General features: G+C 40.6%; 1 protein-coding gene across 1 annotated transcript in view; it reads left to right on the forward strand.

The window, feature by feature from the left end:
* Window positions 1-14,560, forward strand: part of LOC122258285 (uncharacterized) — a 190,779-nt gene that overhangs the window by 62,313 nt on the left and 113,906 nt on the right. Inside the window, 3 exon segments of the mRNA XM_086536787.1 lie at window positions 510-705; window positions 5,476-5,580; window positions 10,314-10,430. Of these exon segments, the coding sequence (XP_086392913.1) occupies window positions 510-705; window positions 5,476-5,580; window positions 10,314-10,430 (418 nt within the window).

Genomic DNA, 14,560 nt, shown 5'->3' on the forward strand with positions numbered 1-14,560 from the left:
CCTCTCCCATACTTGGTAAGCGGGCCGCTATCCCTGGCAAGTGTGTTGATGTTTGATGTCGCGTCGTTGTACATTTGGCAACTCGTAGGAAGCTGCCGCAGGGTAATGTACGATAATGTTTAACCACGGTAGTTATTTGCAATGTTTTTTTATTATGCGAATATACGGATGATAGATATTAAAGGGATTATCATTTTCTTTCTAGTCCATGGTTTAGTCTTTGAAACGAACAAAGATTACGCACCAGAACTTTACAGCACGCAGTAAATAAAGCTCCAACACACACACACACACACACACACACACACACACACACACACACACACACACACACACACACACACACACACACACATACACACGTGTCTCCTTAACCACACAACAACATACACCAACTCCCCACACCACAAGATCATCTCAAAATCGAAGCATATACCCTGATAAACAATACCTAATTACAATACCACGATATCCATAAAACTAACTTTTTTTCTTCTCTCTCTTTCCAGGTTTCTGCTCAAGTGAACTTAGGACAAGGACTTCAAAGAGAGATATTTTTCTTAAATTTAGAAGATGGCTATTTCGGCTGTCAAGTGAACGAGTCCACAGACGTACTTCAATTGTTCGAAGTGTCGAGACTTTGTGATGGGACTCCGAACTGTTTCTTAGGATCCGATGAAAATTTCCAAGAACTCAAATGCACCAGTAAGTATCTTTGATGTTTTTTTTGTTTTTTATTATTGATTATGTACTTATTTTTCGGTGTTACAGATGTATGTTATGTTTTATGTTATATATTTATAAGTAGATAATAGATAGATGGTAGATAGTAGATAGATGGATTGCTAGATGTATAGATAGATAGTTAGATAGATAGATAGATATAGATACAAATCGGAGCAGGTGATGGAACATTTAAATCAGCTATTTGAACAGAATCATGCAATACTTCGTACCTAAATATCCATACAAATCAATCTCAATCAAAAATAAAAATAAAATCGAAATTAGCAGCAATACAAAACAACGAAGTCCATAATTATTTACAACAATATTAAGAAATTACGACTTACGTAATAACAAATATTGATTAAAGCTAATAATTCTAAAAATGACCCTTCGTGTCAATAAATCGTAGTGGTCATTGGCCTACTTATAAAGTCTCAGCCTTGATCTGTTGTCCTTTGTTCCCATTTTCTTAAGTGAAGAAAATGGGGGACGGGAACACAGGCCAATTTTCTTTGACTGACCGCGACACATTGACCAAGAGGTAGAAATATGGGCCAAGACAAGAAGGAGAATTTGATGTTTGTTTGTCTACGTGATTTTTTTGTTTGTTTGTTTGTTTGTTATGATTAGAAGCGATCTGACGTCATTTTTCTGGGGAGTTTATTATTCTTGTTGGTAGTTATGATACCAGGTCGCGAATTTTGGATTGACCTCTTTTATTTTTATCTTTCTTATTAGCATTGTCAGAGGTGATTACTGTACGATTATCTGAAACATTTGACTGATTGATCAACAAAATTGACTGATTGATTAATAAAATGGACGATTCATTTTCTCCATTCCTCTTCCTCGAGACAAAATTCAAATGAGAAAGGGAGGGAGAGAGAGATAGATGGATATAAATAGATAGATAGATAGATAAAGAAAGAACATAAAATATAGACAGTCAAACAGACAAACAGACCCAGAAACAGAGAGAGAAAACACCCAGAAAATCAAATCCAATTTTAAGAAAAAAAAAAAAAAAAAAATCAAGCCATCGACCCCAGCTTCCTCCGCCCGACCAAACTAACAAAAGAAAATGATCATGTTCTCGATCATTCCTTTGTATATTCACTTTCTTCGGCCATCTTGATTGGACTCGCATTCAGAAGGAAATTACGGACGGAAAAGGACCAAGATCTTTCCCAATGGCGGCTTGTTGTGTTTCTTGAAGGTTCTCTTATCTCTTTTATATATGTATGTATATATATATATATATATATATATATATATATATATATATATATATATATATATATATATATATATACCTTTTAAGATATGATACTGTATGACCGTGTTTTTTTTTGTGTGTTTTTTTTTTGTATGTAGTTTTATGTGTTTTTTTTTAAACATGTTTATGTATATTTTTATTTGCAAAGTACCACTCAAATGGCCATAATATTTGCGGTATGGAATTTCTTTTTTCTTTCCTTCTTTTACGGCTAGAGGAGACTAGTTCTAATTGTGTTGTACAGGCCGGGGAGAGTGTTTGAGTTATTTATGATTTCTTTCCCTTTTTTTTTCTTCTCCTCCCCCTCCTATTTTCCTCCACTTCCTAAATTTCTTCCTCCTCTTCTATCTCCTCCTCTCCCTCCCTCTTCCTCCTCCACTCTCTCTCTCTCCCTCACCTCCCATCCTCCTTCCCCCTTCGCCCCATCCTCCCTCTTCACCCCAACCTCCCTCCCTCCCTCCCCCTCCACCCCCGCCTCCAAACATAGAAAACGGGGTTCGAGTGAGAGCGTCGAGGGTCGAGCGAAGGAGAACAGTGTATCAACGTCCCGTTTTCTTTATCACCATAACGAGACATGTCATTAGGAAATCACCAGTGACCCACAACCTGTCCTTGTCAAGGCCTTGTCGGGTCATTGAGCTCTCGAGGGGTGACTGCGTACCATTGCAGGGACGTCGGATCATTGCAGATTGGAATTCTTGAGGGGTTTAGTTTCAAATAAGAGGCAAATGGAAATACACAGTAACGTACGCAGATACATACACGTAACTATGGATTATATATGAAAGCGTGTTTGTTGCTTTTGAGAGAGAGAGAAAGATAAATAAAAAGAGAAAGAGAAAGAGAGAAAAAGAAAGGGATATATGTTGTAATCATAATCTTTTTGCCTGCGTAATCTCACCTTTTATCTTACACGACATCTCTTTTAAACTCCCTCAAAAATTTTCTAAGTACAAAAAAAGAAAAACATCAAGTATCGTTCTCGTTCACGTTAAAAAAAACGAAAGAAAGAAACAATAATGACCATAATACATAAAAAATAGACGTAAAAAATCTATTAGGATCTAGGTCACTATGTCCCCTGTCAATTAGATCATCGGGGTCCGAGTGTCCGGTTATGGGAGGTCCGTTAGCGTCTTAGGGAGGGAGGGAGGAAGGGGAGGGGGAGGGAGGGATGAGGAAGGGGAGGGAGGGAGGGATGAGGAAGGGGAGGGGGGGAGGAACTGAAGGAGGAAACGGGAGACGGAGAGAAGTTAGAGGGAAGGAAGAGAAGGAAGGAAGGGAGGGAGGGAGGGAAAAGAGAGAGCTATTGTCTGCATAATTAATCTTCCCCCATCCCCTTCCCCTTCTCCCCACCCCTCCTTTCATCGCTCCATCTCCCCCCTCCCTCCCTCCCTCCCCCTACTCTCTTCCTTGACTCGTTAGCGATCTCTCCTTCCGCCTCCTTTATCACAGTCCATCTTATTTTGACCTATTCCTCCTTACGATTATCCACCATTTCCTCTATTCACTCTCCATCTTTCTTCTCTCTCTCCCTCGTTCTACATCGACGTCCAGCCTTCGAGGGAGATAAATAGATGGACATTTTCTCCCCTCTATTTTTGGGTCATAATCGTGAAAGCTCGAGGCTGCCATTAAGGATTTCCTTTTTTACGAAGATGACGAAGGAAAAAAATCGATAAAAAAAAAATTGTCTGTTCTATTCTTATTTTTTCATTATCTCTCGATCATTACTTATATATCATCTTTTGGTAATCAATTCTAATATTATTTATTATCAGTTCTTCTCATAAGCTCATTCATTAGATGCCATTATGCCTAAGAGGAGGAGTATGCTAGCCGCATCTTGTATATATGAATAGAAATAAGACAACGACCCAAAAGGAACTAGAGTCAGTCCACCGCCCTAGAAATGATGATGATGATGATGATGATCAATATGATGATGATGATGGTGAGAATGAGGATTATGAGGACGGTGATTATAATTGTGATAAAGGATAACAAAAATAATAGATAAAATGATAGTGATAGTGATTATTATAGGAATTATAATGATACTGATTAAAATATCCTGATAGTGATATGAATGGTAAGAGGGATGATGATAACAATGACAATAATGATAATGATAATAGTATATAAAAAACATAAATAAATAACAACTAAACAAATAAAAATAAGAAACAACAAATACAAATAAGCAAGAAACAAAACAAATACAAAATGAATAAGAAACAAATAAAAAACACGAGACAAAACCACAAACGCAACGATAAACATATGACCAGCCCCCGCCCTTCTGAAATCGCTGCCGAAAACGGTATTATGCGGAAATCGACTTCCAAAACTTCCGGAATCTATAGTCGAACGGAAAATAGAGGTTACCGAAGTATGTCAGAGAAGGGGAAGAAATAGAGCCATTGCGGTAGAAGAACTTGAAGTATTTTTCGTAAACGTTTTGGGTCGGGGGAGGTTAGGGGTGGGGTCCCGGGGTGGGGGGTAGGGGGAGGAGGAGGGGGGATGGGCTAGATGTAGGGGAGGAGGGAGGGGGCGGGCTAGAAGTGGGGATGGGGGGAGAGGGAGGGGAAAAGGGAAGCAAAGCCAAAGCTATTTTCTTTCGAAACCTAGTTGGTTCAAAAAAGAAAAACAAAATCTCACCTCCTTGCCTTCCCTTCCCTCCTTCCCTCCCTTCTTTCCCTCCCCTCCTTCCTCCCCTCCTACCCTCCTTCCCTCCCTACCTCCTATTTTCCGAGCCGTGAGTAGTAAGCGTGAGCAGATGCTAGCGCTGCGGTCTCGACGAACAGCGCCGAGTTTCGTAGAGTTGCGGAGAAAGCTTTTATGGCTGTTTAGGGGCGCGCGTGAATGGAGATGATGGGAGATTATTCGCGAGTCCCGAGGCGGAAGTTTTCTATTTTTCTGGAAGATTTGTTTCTTCTTTTTGTTCTTGTTCTTCTTCTTCTACTTCTTTTTCTTCTACTTCCTTTACTTATGTTTCTTCTTCTTCTTCTATTTCTTCTACTTCTTCTCCGACTTCTTTTGCTTATGCTTCTTCTTCTTCTTCTTTATTATTATCATTATTTTTTTGCATAAGTATCGCAAAGATTGTGGAGTTATTGGTTGTGTTCGATAATGTTCCATCACCTTATTACTGAAGACAAACTTCATTATATTGAATTAATTTCTCTCACATTTCTTAATATATCTGTAACACAGAAAGAGGTGTACATAAAAAAAAATCACAGCTCAACAGCACGAATACTTAAATCTTTTAAATACATATTCACCATATTCCAAACCCTAGGAGACTTCAACGCGAGCTCAAGTACCAATCCAAAAAAAAAAAAAATCCTCCAGATAGTATTCGAAACTCGCCAATTACATCTCTTGCGCTGTTAAGTTGTTCAGTCTCAATTATGTCTCTTTTTTCTATAACTAATTCCATGTTTTTTTTTCTTTCTTTCTTACAGATAACTGCCCGTACACACAAGGCTACAAGTGTGTGAACGGAGCGTGTCTGGATGGCCAGTGCCACTGTAACGATGGTTATGGTGGTTGTGGTTGCGAATCACCAGGTGAGTTTGACATTTTTCGTTTATTTTTTCATATATCTTTTGTGTTTTTTTTTTTTTTGTTTGTTTGTTTGTGTGTTATTGTAGTTTGGATGGTGTGTTTATGTTGTTTTTGTGGATGTTTCAAAATTCGTGTGAGTTGAATGTGTGATGATGATATTTATTTGATATGAATTTTAGATTGTTGCAGGTATATTTTGGCATCGATAAGGATGCTAACAACTTGATATAGGCCTATGTATGATAGTAGAGATGTGCGCATTCATAAATGTGTGTGTTTGCAGGTTACCTAAGGACATGAGTTTCTTCAAAACTGCCATTACGCTTGTGTGTCTGTATGTATACCTCCGTTGCGTGTGTATCTGTGTGTATGTATGTCCGTATATATGTATACACGGGTTTCCATGTTCGTGCGTGCGTGTATCTCCGCGTATGTCTGCTTGCGTGTGTGCATGTTGAGCTTGTGGTCAGCAACCCCAGCATTCCACACGTCACGGCGCGGCGTCCGTACTTCACTTGTCCTTGAAACATTACCAGAGCGTCTAGGGCGTGAGTGAATAAGGTCGAGTTTAGCTTGCGACGGACGTAGCGTTTTCTTTACCATTTAGGTCGAGGGTGTGTAATTATTTCTTGTCTCTTGCTTCTTTGTATTTGTGTGTAATTGTGTTTATACTTTGATTTATAATCAGATTTATATTTTACTCTATATTCCTATCTTATCGTCATGTCATCTATCTATCTATCTATCTATATCTATATCTATGTCCTTTTACCATTATTCTTACTTTATTGCTTCTCCCTCTTTTTCCGTTATCTTTGTTATCACTTTTATATATCTGTCTATCAGCTGAAGATAGATGGAGGAGTGAACGATAATAGAGAGTGAATGATAGCCCTTATCATTCATCATTTGCGGACTAATTACGAACCAGCTGTTAAAGAAATACTAATTCATTCTTAATTATGTCTAATGGTCGTATGGCCACTTTCACGTTGCCGCAAGTAACGAAAGGCAGAAAAAGGGATTCTCTCTCTCTCTCTCTCTCTCTCTCTCTCTCTCTCTCTCTCTCTCTCTCTCTCTCTCTCTCTCTCTCTTCTCTCCTCTATCTCTCTCTCTCTCTCTTCTCTCCTCTATCTCTCTATCTCTCTCCTCTATCTCTCTTCTCTCCTCTATCTCTCTCTCTCTCTCTCTCCTCTATCTCTCTCTCTCCTCTATCTCTCTCTCTCCTCTCTCTCTCTCTCTCTCTCTTTCTCTCTCGTCTCTATCTCTCTCTCTCTCTCTCTCTCTCTCTCTCTCTCTCTCTCTCTCTCTCTCTCTCTCTCTCTCTCTCTCTCTCTCTCTCTCTCTCTCTCTCTCTCTCTCTCTCTCTCTCTCTTTCTCTCCATCTCTTTCTCTTTCTCTATCTCTATCTCTATCTATCTATCTATCTATCTATCTATTCATCTATCTCCCCCCCTCCCCCTCCTCTCTCTCCTTAAATCACGCAACTATCTCTCCTGTACCCTCCTCTTCCCTTTCCCCCCTCCCCCCCTTCTTCCTTCCCCCTCTTAGCCTTATCTTCCTCCTTCTCCTCCTCCTCCCCCTCCCATTACTTCCCTCTCCTCTACCCTCCATCGGATATCCCCTCCCCTCCCCCTCCCCTCCCTCCTCCCTCCCTCCCCCCCTCCCCCCCCTCCTCCTCCCTCCCTCTCCTCTCCCCTCCCCTCCCCCTCCCTCCCTCCCCCACCCTCAATCCCTCCCTCACTCCCCCTCACTCCCTCTCCCCACCCCGCCATGATGACGTCACTGTTTCCCGTCTCCTTGTTTCCCCGTCTCCTTCCGTTCCCGAAACCCGACGCAGACCGAGGTTGAATGCGGTCGCCGTTGTGGGTCATCGGGGATTTTTCCTTTTTTTTTTTCCTTTTTTTTTTTGAGTGGGGTGGTGGACACACACACGCACACGCACACGCATATGCACGTACACGTACATGTACACACGCACGTACATGCACACGCACACACACACGCATATATATATATATATATGTATATATATATATATATATATATATATATATATATATATATATATATATACACGTGGGCAAGGGTGAAAAAACACATACGTACATGAACGGACGGAGAGTCATAACAGCTCACGAACACACACACACACACACACACAAACCCACTCATCATTAAAAGGAACGAGAACAAAGAGAAAGAGACAGCATATACGTTGCACGTTACAAAATGAACGAATGTCTTAATGCAACATTCGCGTGACGGAAGCATCTTGCAATTGACACCGCATTCGATTTTTTTTTATGAATAATTATCATTATCTATGTCGATATCTCGATTCGTGGTCACGTGATTGTCTTAATGATTAATTATGGTGAGGATTTGTCTCCATTAACCGTAGAGAAGAGAAAGGAGGAAGGAGAGGAAGCGAAGATTAAAAAAAAAGGATAGAAGGGAGGGAGTAAAGTAGAGCAGAGGGAAGTGTGGATTAAGAGATGAAGAGAGAAAAAAAAAATAAAATAAACAGAAGATAGGAAAAAAGAGCGAAGAGATAAAGAGAAAAAGGAATGAAAGAAGAATGAAAGAAAAAGAGAATAGTCAAAAGAAGAATAGAAGAAAAAGGAAAAATCAAGAAAGATAAATAACCAAAGAAGAGAATAAGAAGGAAGAGAGAAAGATAAGAGCGAAAGAGAACTCGGCGTCCTTGCGGCCCGACGGACGCGGGTGACCGCAGGCCAGCGCCGCGACCGCAGACGTCGACGCGCAATTAAGGGGAAACTAAACAAAAGTGGATAAAGAAAACGGACATTCGTCGTTTGCTTTATATATGTCATTTTGCTTTGTGCTCTTTACGCCTTTGTGATTTCTCTTGATTGGGTATGATTAGAAGTGAAAGCTTCTTTTTTCTATAATGATTACAGAGGAGATTAGATAGATAGATCGAGGTGAAGAGATAGGAAGGTAGATAGATATAGGAGATGGAAAGAGGGAGAAAAGGGCGACGTAGAGAGGAAAAGGCAGATAAGCAGAAAGATAGGTAGATAGATAAACATAACGAATGAGAGAGAGAAAGAGAGAAATAGAAAGAGAGATAGAGATAGAGATAGAAATAGAGATAGAGAGGGAGAAAGAAAGAGAGAGAAAGAAAAAAATAAAAATAAAAATAAAAAGAGGAAGAGAAAGAGAGTGAATAATGAAAAAAACGACAACAACAACAACAACCATACAAAAACAACAACAACCATACCAGAACAACAACAACAACCACAGTGATAAGACAAAGCAAAAGAGCGAGCGGAAACGAGCATCCAAACACCTTTCAAAATCCGGCAAAATCTAGATTCACAAAAGACGGGTTTCAAAGGCGCTTCACGTCGCCACTTTTCGTGGCATTAATAACTCCCCATTACGGCCCATTAACCCATTACGTCTTCAGGATTGCTTCCTCGAACATAATGACGTAACGAGAGAGGGAGAGAGGGAGGGAGAGAGAGAGAGAGAGAGAGAGAGAGAGAGAGAGAGAGAGAGAGAGAGAGAGAGAGAGAGAGAGAGAGAGAGAGAGAGAGAGAGAGAGAGAGAGAGAGAGAGCGAAAGCGAGAGAGAAAGAGAAAGAAAAAAGAGAAAGAGAAAGAGAAAGAGAAAGAAAGAGAGAGAGAGAGAGAGAGAGAGATCACAGCGTGGTTCTAGTAATGCTGCCTGATTCCGGGCGTTGATCTTGGGCCCTTGTCTCTCTCGCACCAACACCATGGATCGTTAACTCCATATGGGGGGTCTTCCTGGACGAGGAGTGAGGGGGAAGGAGGATGAGGATGAGGAGAAGGAGAGGAGGAGGAGGAGAAGGAGAAGGAGAGGAGGAGGAGGGGAGGAGGAGGAGGAAGAAGAAGAGGAGGAAGGGAAGGAGAGGAGAAGGAGAAGAAGAAGAAGAAGAAGAAGAAGAAGAAGAGAAGGAGGAGAAGGAGAGGAGGAGGAGGAGGGGGAGGAAGGGGAGAGTGAAGGAGAAAATTATAATGTTGATGAAATATGAGAGAGAAAAAGAGATAAAAAAGAAGGTAGATAGAGAGATGGAGAGATTATCACGAAGGGGAGAGACAGAATGATGACAGGGTAGAGACGGAGAGCCGAAGGAAGGTCACGAAGACGAGAGAAACTCCCGACGGGAAATTAAGTAATGGAAACGAAGGGTTAAGGATGATGGTGCATGAGTGAAACTTCTTGGGATTGAGAGAGAGAGAGAGAGAGAAAGAGAGATAGAAAGAGAAAAGAAAGAGAAAGAGAAAGAGAGAAAGGGAGAGAAAAGAGAGAGAGAGAGAGAAAAGAGAGAGAGAGAGAGAGAGAGAGAGAGAGAGAGAGAGAGAGAGAGAGAGAGAGAGAGAGAGAGCGAGCGAGCTGCTTGTAAGTAAAATTACTGAATGAAAAGAATTGAAAGCAAAGAAATATACGTCACTCACGGACTACATAGCTTCGACCTCAAGAATAAGCGTGTGTGTGCGTGCGTGTTTGTATGTGTGTGTGTGTATGTGTGTTTGTGTGTGTATGTGCGTGCGTGTGCGTGCGTGTGTGTGTGTGTGTGAGTGTATCTATACACATGTATGAGTTCCCTTAACGCTTCTTTCCAGAATCCATAGAATCTAACACAGTTCCCCCATCTACCAACCTACACCCCTTCCCCCCTTCCCCCGTAAACAATCTCAAACCCCCTTCATTTTTTAATTTTTTTCTCTCTCTTCCGCAGACGAGAACGAGTGCAAGTACCGCCCCTGCGACGTGTTTGCCTCCTGCACGAACACCCTCGGCTCCTTCTACTGCACCTGTTTCCCAGGCTACGAGGGAGACGGCTTCTCGTGTAACGGTGAGTACGGCGGTTATTTTCACAGGGACTTTTAGCGGTGGAGGTGTTCGTTATTATCACCGTCTGTCTCGCGGAGTTGTGTTGTCGTCGTTGTTTTTGTGGGGATGAGTAGTTTTTTTGTTTTGTTGTTATATTTGGTTTGGCTTCGTATACTAAGTAATGGTTTTGGTCGAATTACCTTACATGCGTAGGTTCTTTATTAATTTATTTCTACATAAGCGACTTTAAAAACTCTTCTTCGTGTAGATAGCCTTATCCTATAGTTCTAGAAAGCGAAAAAAACAAACAATATATCTCACAAGGCCGATTCATGAGCTGTGTCCGTCTGACCTTTGCTCCAACCTAAACAGGAAAAGTCAGGGCTACCAACATTCCCGAAGGCGTCGGTCTCGTAGCATATGGTAAATAAACTACTTCCTCGTGGGAAATATGATCGTAATTTGATATTCTCCAAGTTGAGTGTTTGTAGTAGTTTAGCCCTCAGACGGTGGGAGAATATTCTACACTGGATCAGGCTACAAAATGCAAATATTTTGTTTGGCTTTGTGGAAAGTTCAAAGGTCATCAATAAATGACATTGTGTTTTGTTTAGCGGATAGATATGCAACGCGACAAACTATCTACTATGGACATGATTGAGATAGCATTATTTGAACATCGTTTAGTGAATTAAGCATTACGAAACACGCACAGCACAATCAAGTTCTTTTTTTTTAATCGAATTTCATATGCGTGGTAGAAATTCCCATAAACAAAAGCGAAGCATGCACAGCCGCGGTTGGAGCAAGGGTTTAACACACGAGAATTGTGTTAAAAATTATAGGAACGCGGTTTGGGGCTATTAATTTAGTAAAAAAAAAATGCATTCTGTTTTAATATCTTGCTTACCGCAGGTGGTTTGTTACATCATTTAGCTATAAAAGAACAAATTTTCGGACTCAAGCGACTTCGTAGCAAAAATGGTCACTTTTTTTTCTCTCGGTTGAGAAATGCAAGAACGTTCGATCTTGGCATCAACTTAACCTTGAGAAAAAATGCACATAGATTCTCCTTAACATAATTTCTAAAGCCAAGGTATAAAGAAAACAGAATTCTATCAAATTCCGAAATGGCGTTCGAAACCAGCGATCCGAAACCAGTATCGAAGCATCCGAGTCACGCGTCTAAGCCAAAGCCGAGGCAACACCACGGAACGCAATTCCCACAGAAAACGGGAAGAGCGATGGCGAAATAATAGACAGTGATCATTAACAGGAATGGTGGCTGAACCGAATATACTTTATCTTGTCAAGCCCCCAGCGTTGTATGGTCGTTTTAGCCGTGTTGAAACATGTGCCATTGTTCTTTCGGCTCCACGCCTTTTATTTTCAAGTATTTTCTTTTCGTTTGTGGTCTCACTTCCGAATTTCCATAGACTGGCGCCATTTTTTTTCAAATTGATCATTTGTCATAGTTATACCGCGCCTTGGATCTTCCGTTTTCTTTTTTTTTTTTTTTAAGAATGCTATATTTGACACTATTCACTGAAGAGTTTTTTAACCCAAGCAACCTGATTCAGATCATAATTACGCCATTGGCTGTATGAAATAGTTGTTCACGCACAATCGAGCATCACGAATCCTCTTCAGAAAGGATCCAACACTCCTTCATACGCGGTTAAAAACCCTCCACGCCGCAAATAACGATGTTCAGTTCAAACTCACTGGGTGGAACATCAGTTAACCCTTCTACACAATGCGAAAAAAGGCAAAGAAAAGAGAAAGAAGAAAAAAAAATGTTATAACACCCTTTAGACTCCATTTGAGAAAAGGGTTTCAACTCTTAACATCATCCCACCCATAATGAACCATAGGCAGAGAATTCGTGTGTGAATATCCGTTCACAGGCAGAATCAGGATACATTAAGAAAGAAATAAAGAAAAGAAAAGAATGAAAGGAAAATAAAAGACAAAACAAAAAGAAAAAATCCAGCATCGAAATAAGAAAAACAAGGAATCGGTAGTTCATTTCACACCTGGCGTTTCCAAAAAGCCCTTACACTCTCTCTTTCAAAACGAGGCTCGTTTTAAAGGCGTGTTAAGGATTCGGATGGGGGGAGGAGAGGGGAGGAGATGAGGGTGGGTAGGGGTGTGGGTGGGGGTGGGGGATAATCTTGCGCGAAATGGGGAGAAGACAATAGAAGCAAAGGGAAGAGAGAAAGAGGAGAGGAAGGCGATCTTCTCCAGCTCCTGTGCGTAACATCACTTCAAACAGGAAGAGAAAACTGCCACGCCTGGATTGGCTGTGTGTAGTAAGTCTTTCCCTTGGTGGGTTGGGGTGGGTGGGTGGGGTGGGGGTGGGGGTGCTCACGGGGCTCGTGTATGTGTGTGTGGGGGGGTGCGTGTGCGTGTGGTGTGTGTGTGTGTGTGTGTGTGTGTGTGTGTGTGTGTGTGTGTGTGTGTGTGTGTGTGTGTGTGTGTTTGTGTGTGTGTGTGTGTGTGTGTGAATATGCACATAAGTATATAAGTATAGACGCACACACACACACATTATATATATATATATATATATATATATATATATATATATATATATATATATATATATATATATATATATATGTAAACTTTCAAAGCTGCAAGGAACAAAGAGTCGAAGATGGGATCTATGTCAACTAAACCATTGACCTTTTCGAGGATGGAATCGTGAAAGACCTTTTTTTAAAAGGAGGTTATCGTTTCTAAAAATATTACCTCCTTTTTAAAAGTATTGCAAAATTTGGGGGGAAAATATGTCACTGTTTTCTCCTTTACTGTACAACGCGCCCCCTCATTCCTTTTCCTCCTATTCTCCTCCCTTCCCCCTCCCCCCTTCCCTCCTCCCCTCCTTCCTCCCCTCCCCTCCTCCCTCCCTTCCTCCCCTCCCCTCCTCCCTTCCCTTCCTCCCCTCCTCCCTCCTCCCTTCCCCTCCCTCCCTCCCTCTCTCCCCCTCCCTCCCAAGAGAAGCGAATTATCCAACACCTTTTCTCGAATCCTTCCCTTCCCTTTGGCCTCGGGTGGGATGCCGGGATGCTGCATCTATCACGGGAGGGAGATGCCGTTCCCATCCCACGGGGGTCAAGCCCTTACGGTAAAGGGTGGTTGGTTCTTTAGGCTCGTTTTGAAAAGAGAAAGAATGGAGGGGAAGGTGGAGGAGAAGGTGAAGTAGAAGAAGGAGAAGGAGAAGGAGAAGGAAAAGGAGAAGGAGAAGGAAAAGGAGAAGGAGGAGAAGGAGAAGAAGAAAAGTAAGTGGTGTGAAGAAATGAGAAATTAAGAAAGAGAACACTAACTACAGTTTATATTTATTGAAATAATTATGATCTAAAACTAACCGACTTGATTAAAAGCAAAATTAATGATTATCGGAGAAAATAAATGATGAAAATGCATAGAAAGAATAGAAATATCCAAACAATATTGTAATTCCATTTCAATAATAGTTAGATATATGTATACTTAGGGAGTAATACCTCGTTATATAATGCCTTTCAAATAACAATGAAACCTGTACATTACGAGTATTCCTAGGCAAACCATATAGCGGTTTTGTTATATATATAGACATGATTACATAGTGTGTGAAGATTCAGGGCGTGAGAAAATTTCCCAAAAGGATGATATATAAATATGTGTGTGTGTATTGATATTTTTACTTGCCCTTTTTAAATAAGAAAAGGCTTTCTTTATATAAAAAAATCAGATATTTTTTAATACGTGTATTGCTAGATTATTTTAGGTACTGTCTCATTATCAAATGCTTTCTCTTTATAATATCCTGGATAACATATCGATACTGGAATGATAAGGAAAAAAAAGATATCTATAAAACAGTATGTCAACGGTGTTACGTAACCACAACAAGTGTATTAGTAAATCCCTTTCTGGTTTTGTTATCCTATCATCAAATACTATCTCCCTGGATAAAATATTTCATCAGACATTGATAATGAAATTGATAGTGAAAGACAAATCATCAACAAGCGATATCTATAGCGTTACGTAAACACAAAATAGCGTCTTGCCAAATTATTTTATGATTTTATTACCAACTTCCGACTGATACAGATGGTAACGCGATCTACACGACATCACGATTTTTTTTTTTTTTTATGA

This window comes from Penaeus japonicus, unplaced genomic scaffold (assembly GCF_977035675.1).
Source record: "Penaeus japonicus unplaced genomic scaffold, GWHDUDI00000001_assembly GWHDUDI00000005, whole genome shotgun sequence".
Classification (NCBI taxonomy): Eukaryota; Metazoa; Arthropoda; class Malacostraca; order Decapoda; family Penaeidae; genus Penaeus; species Penaeus japonicus.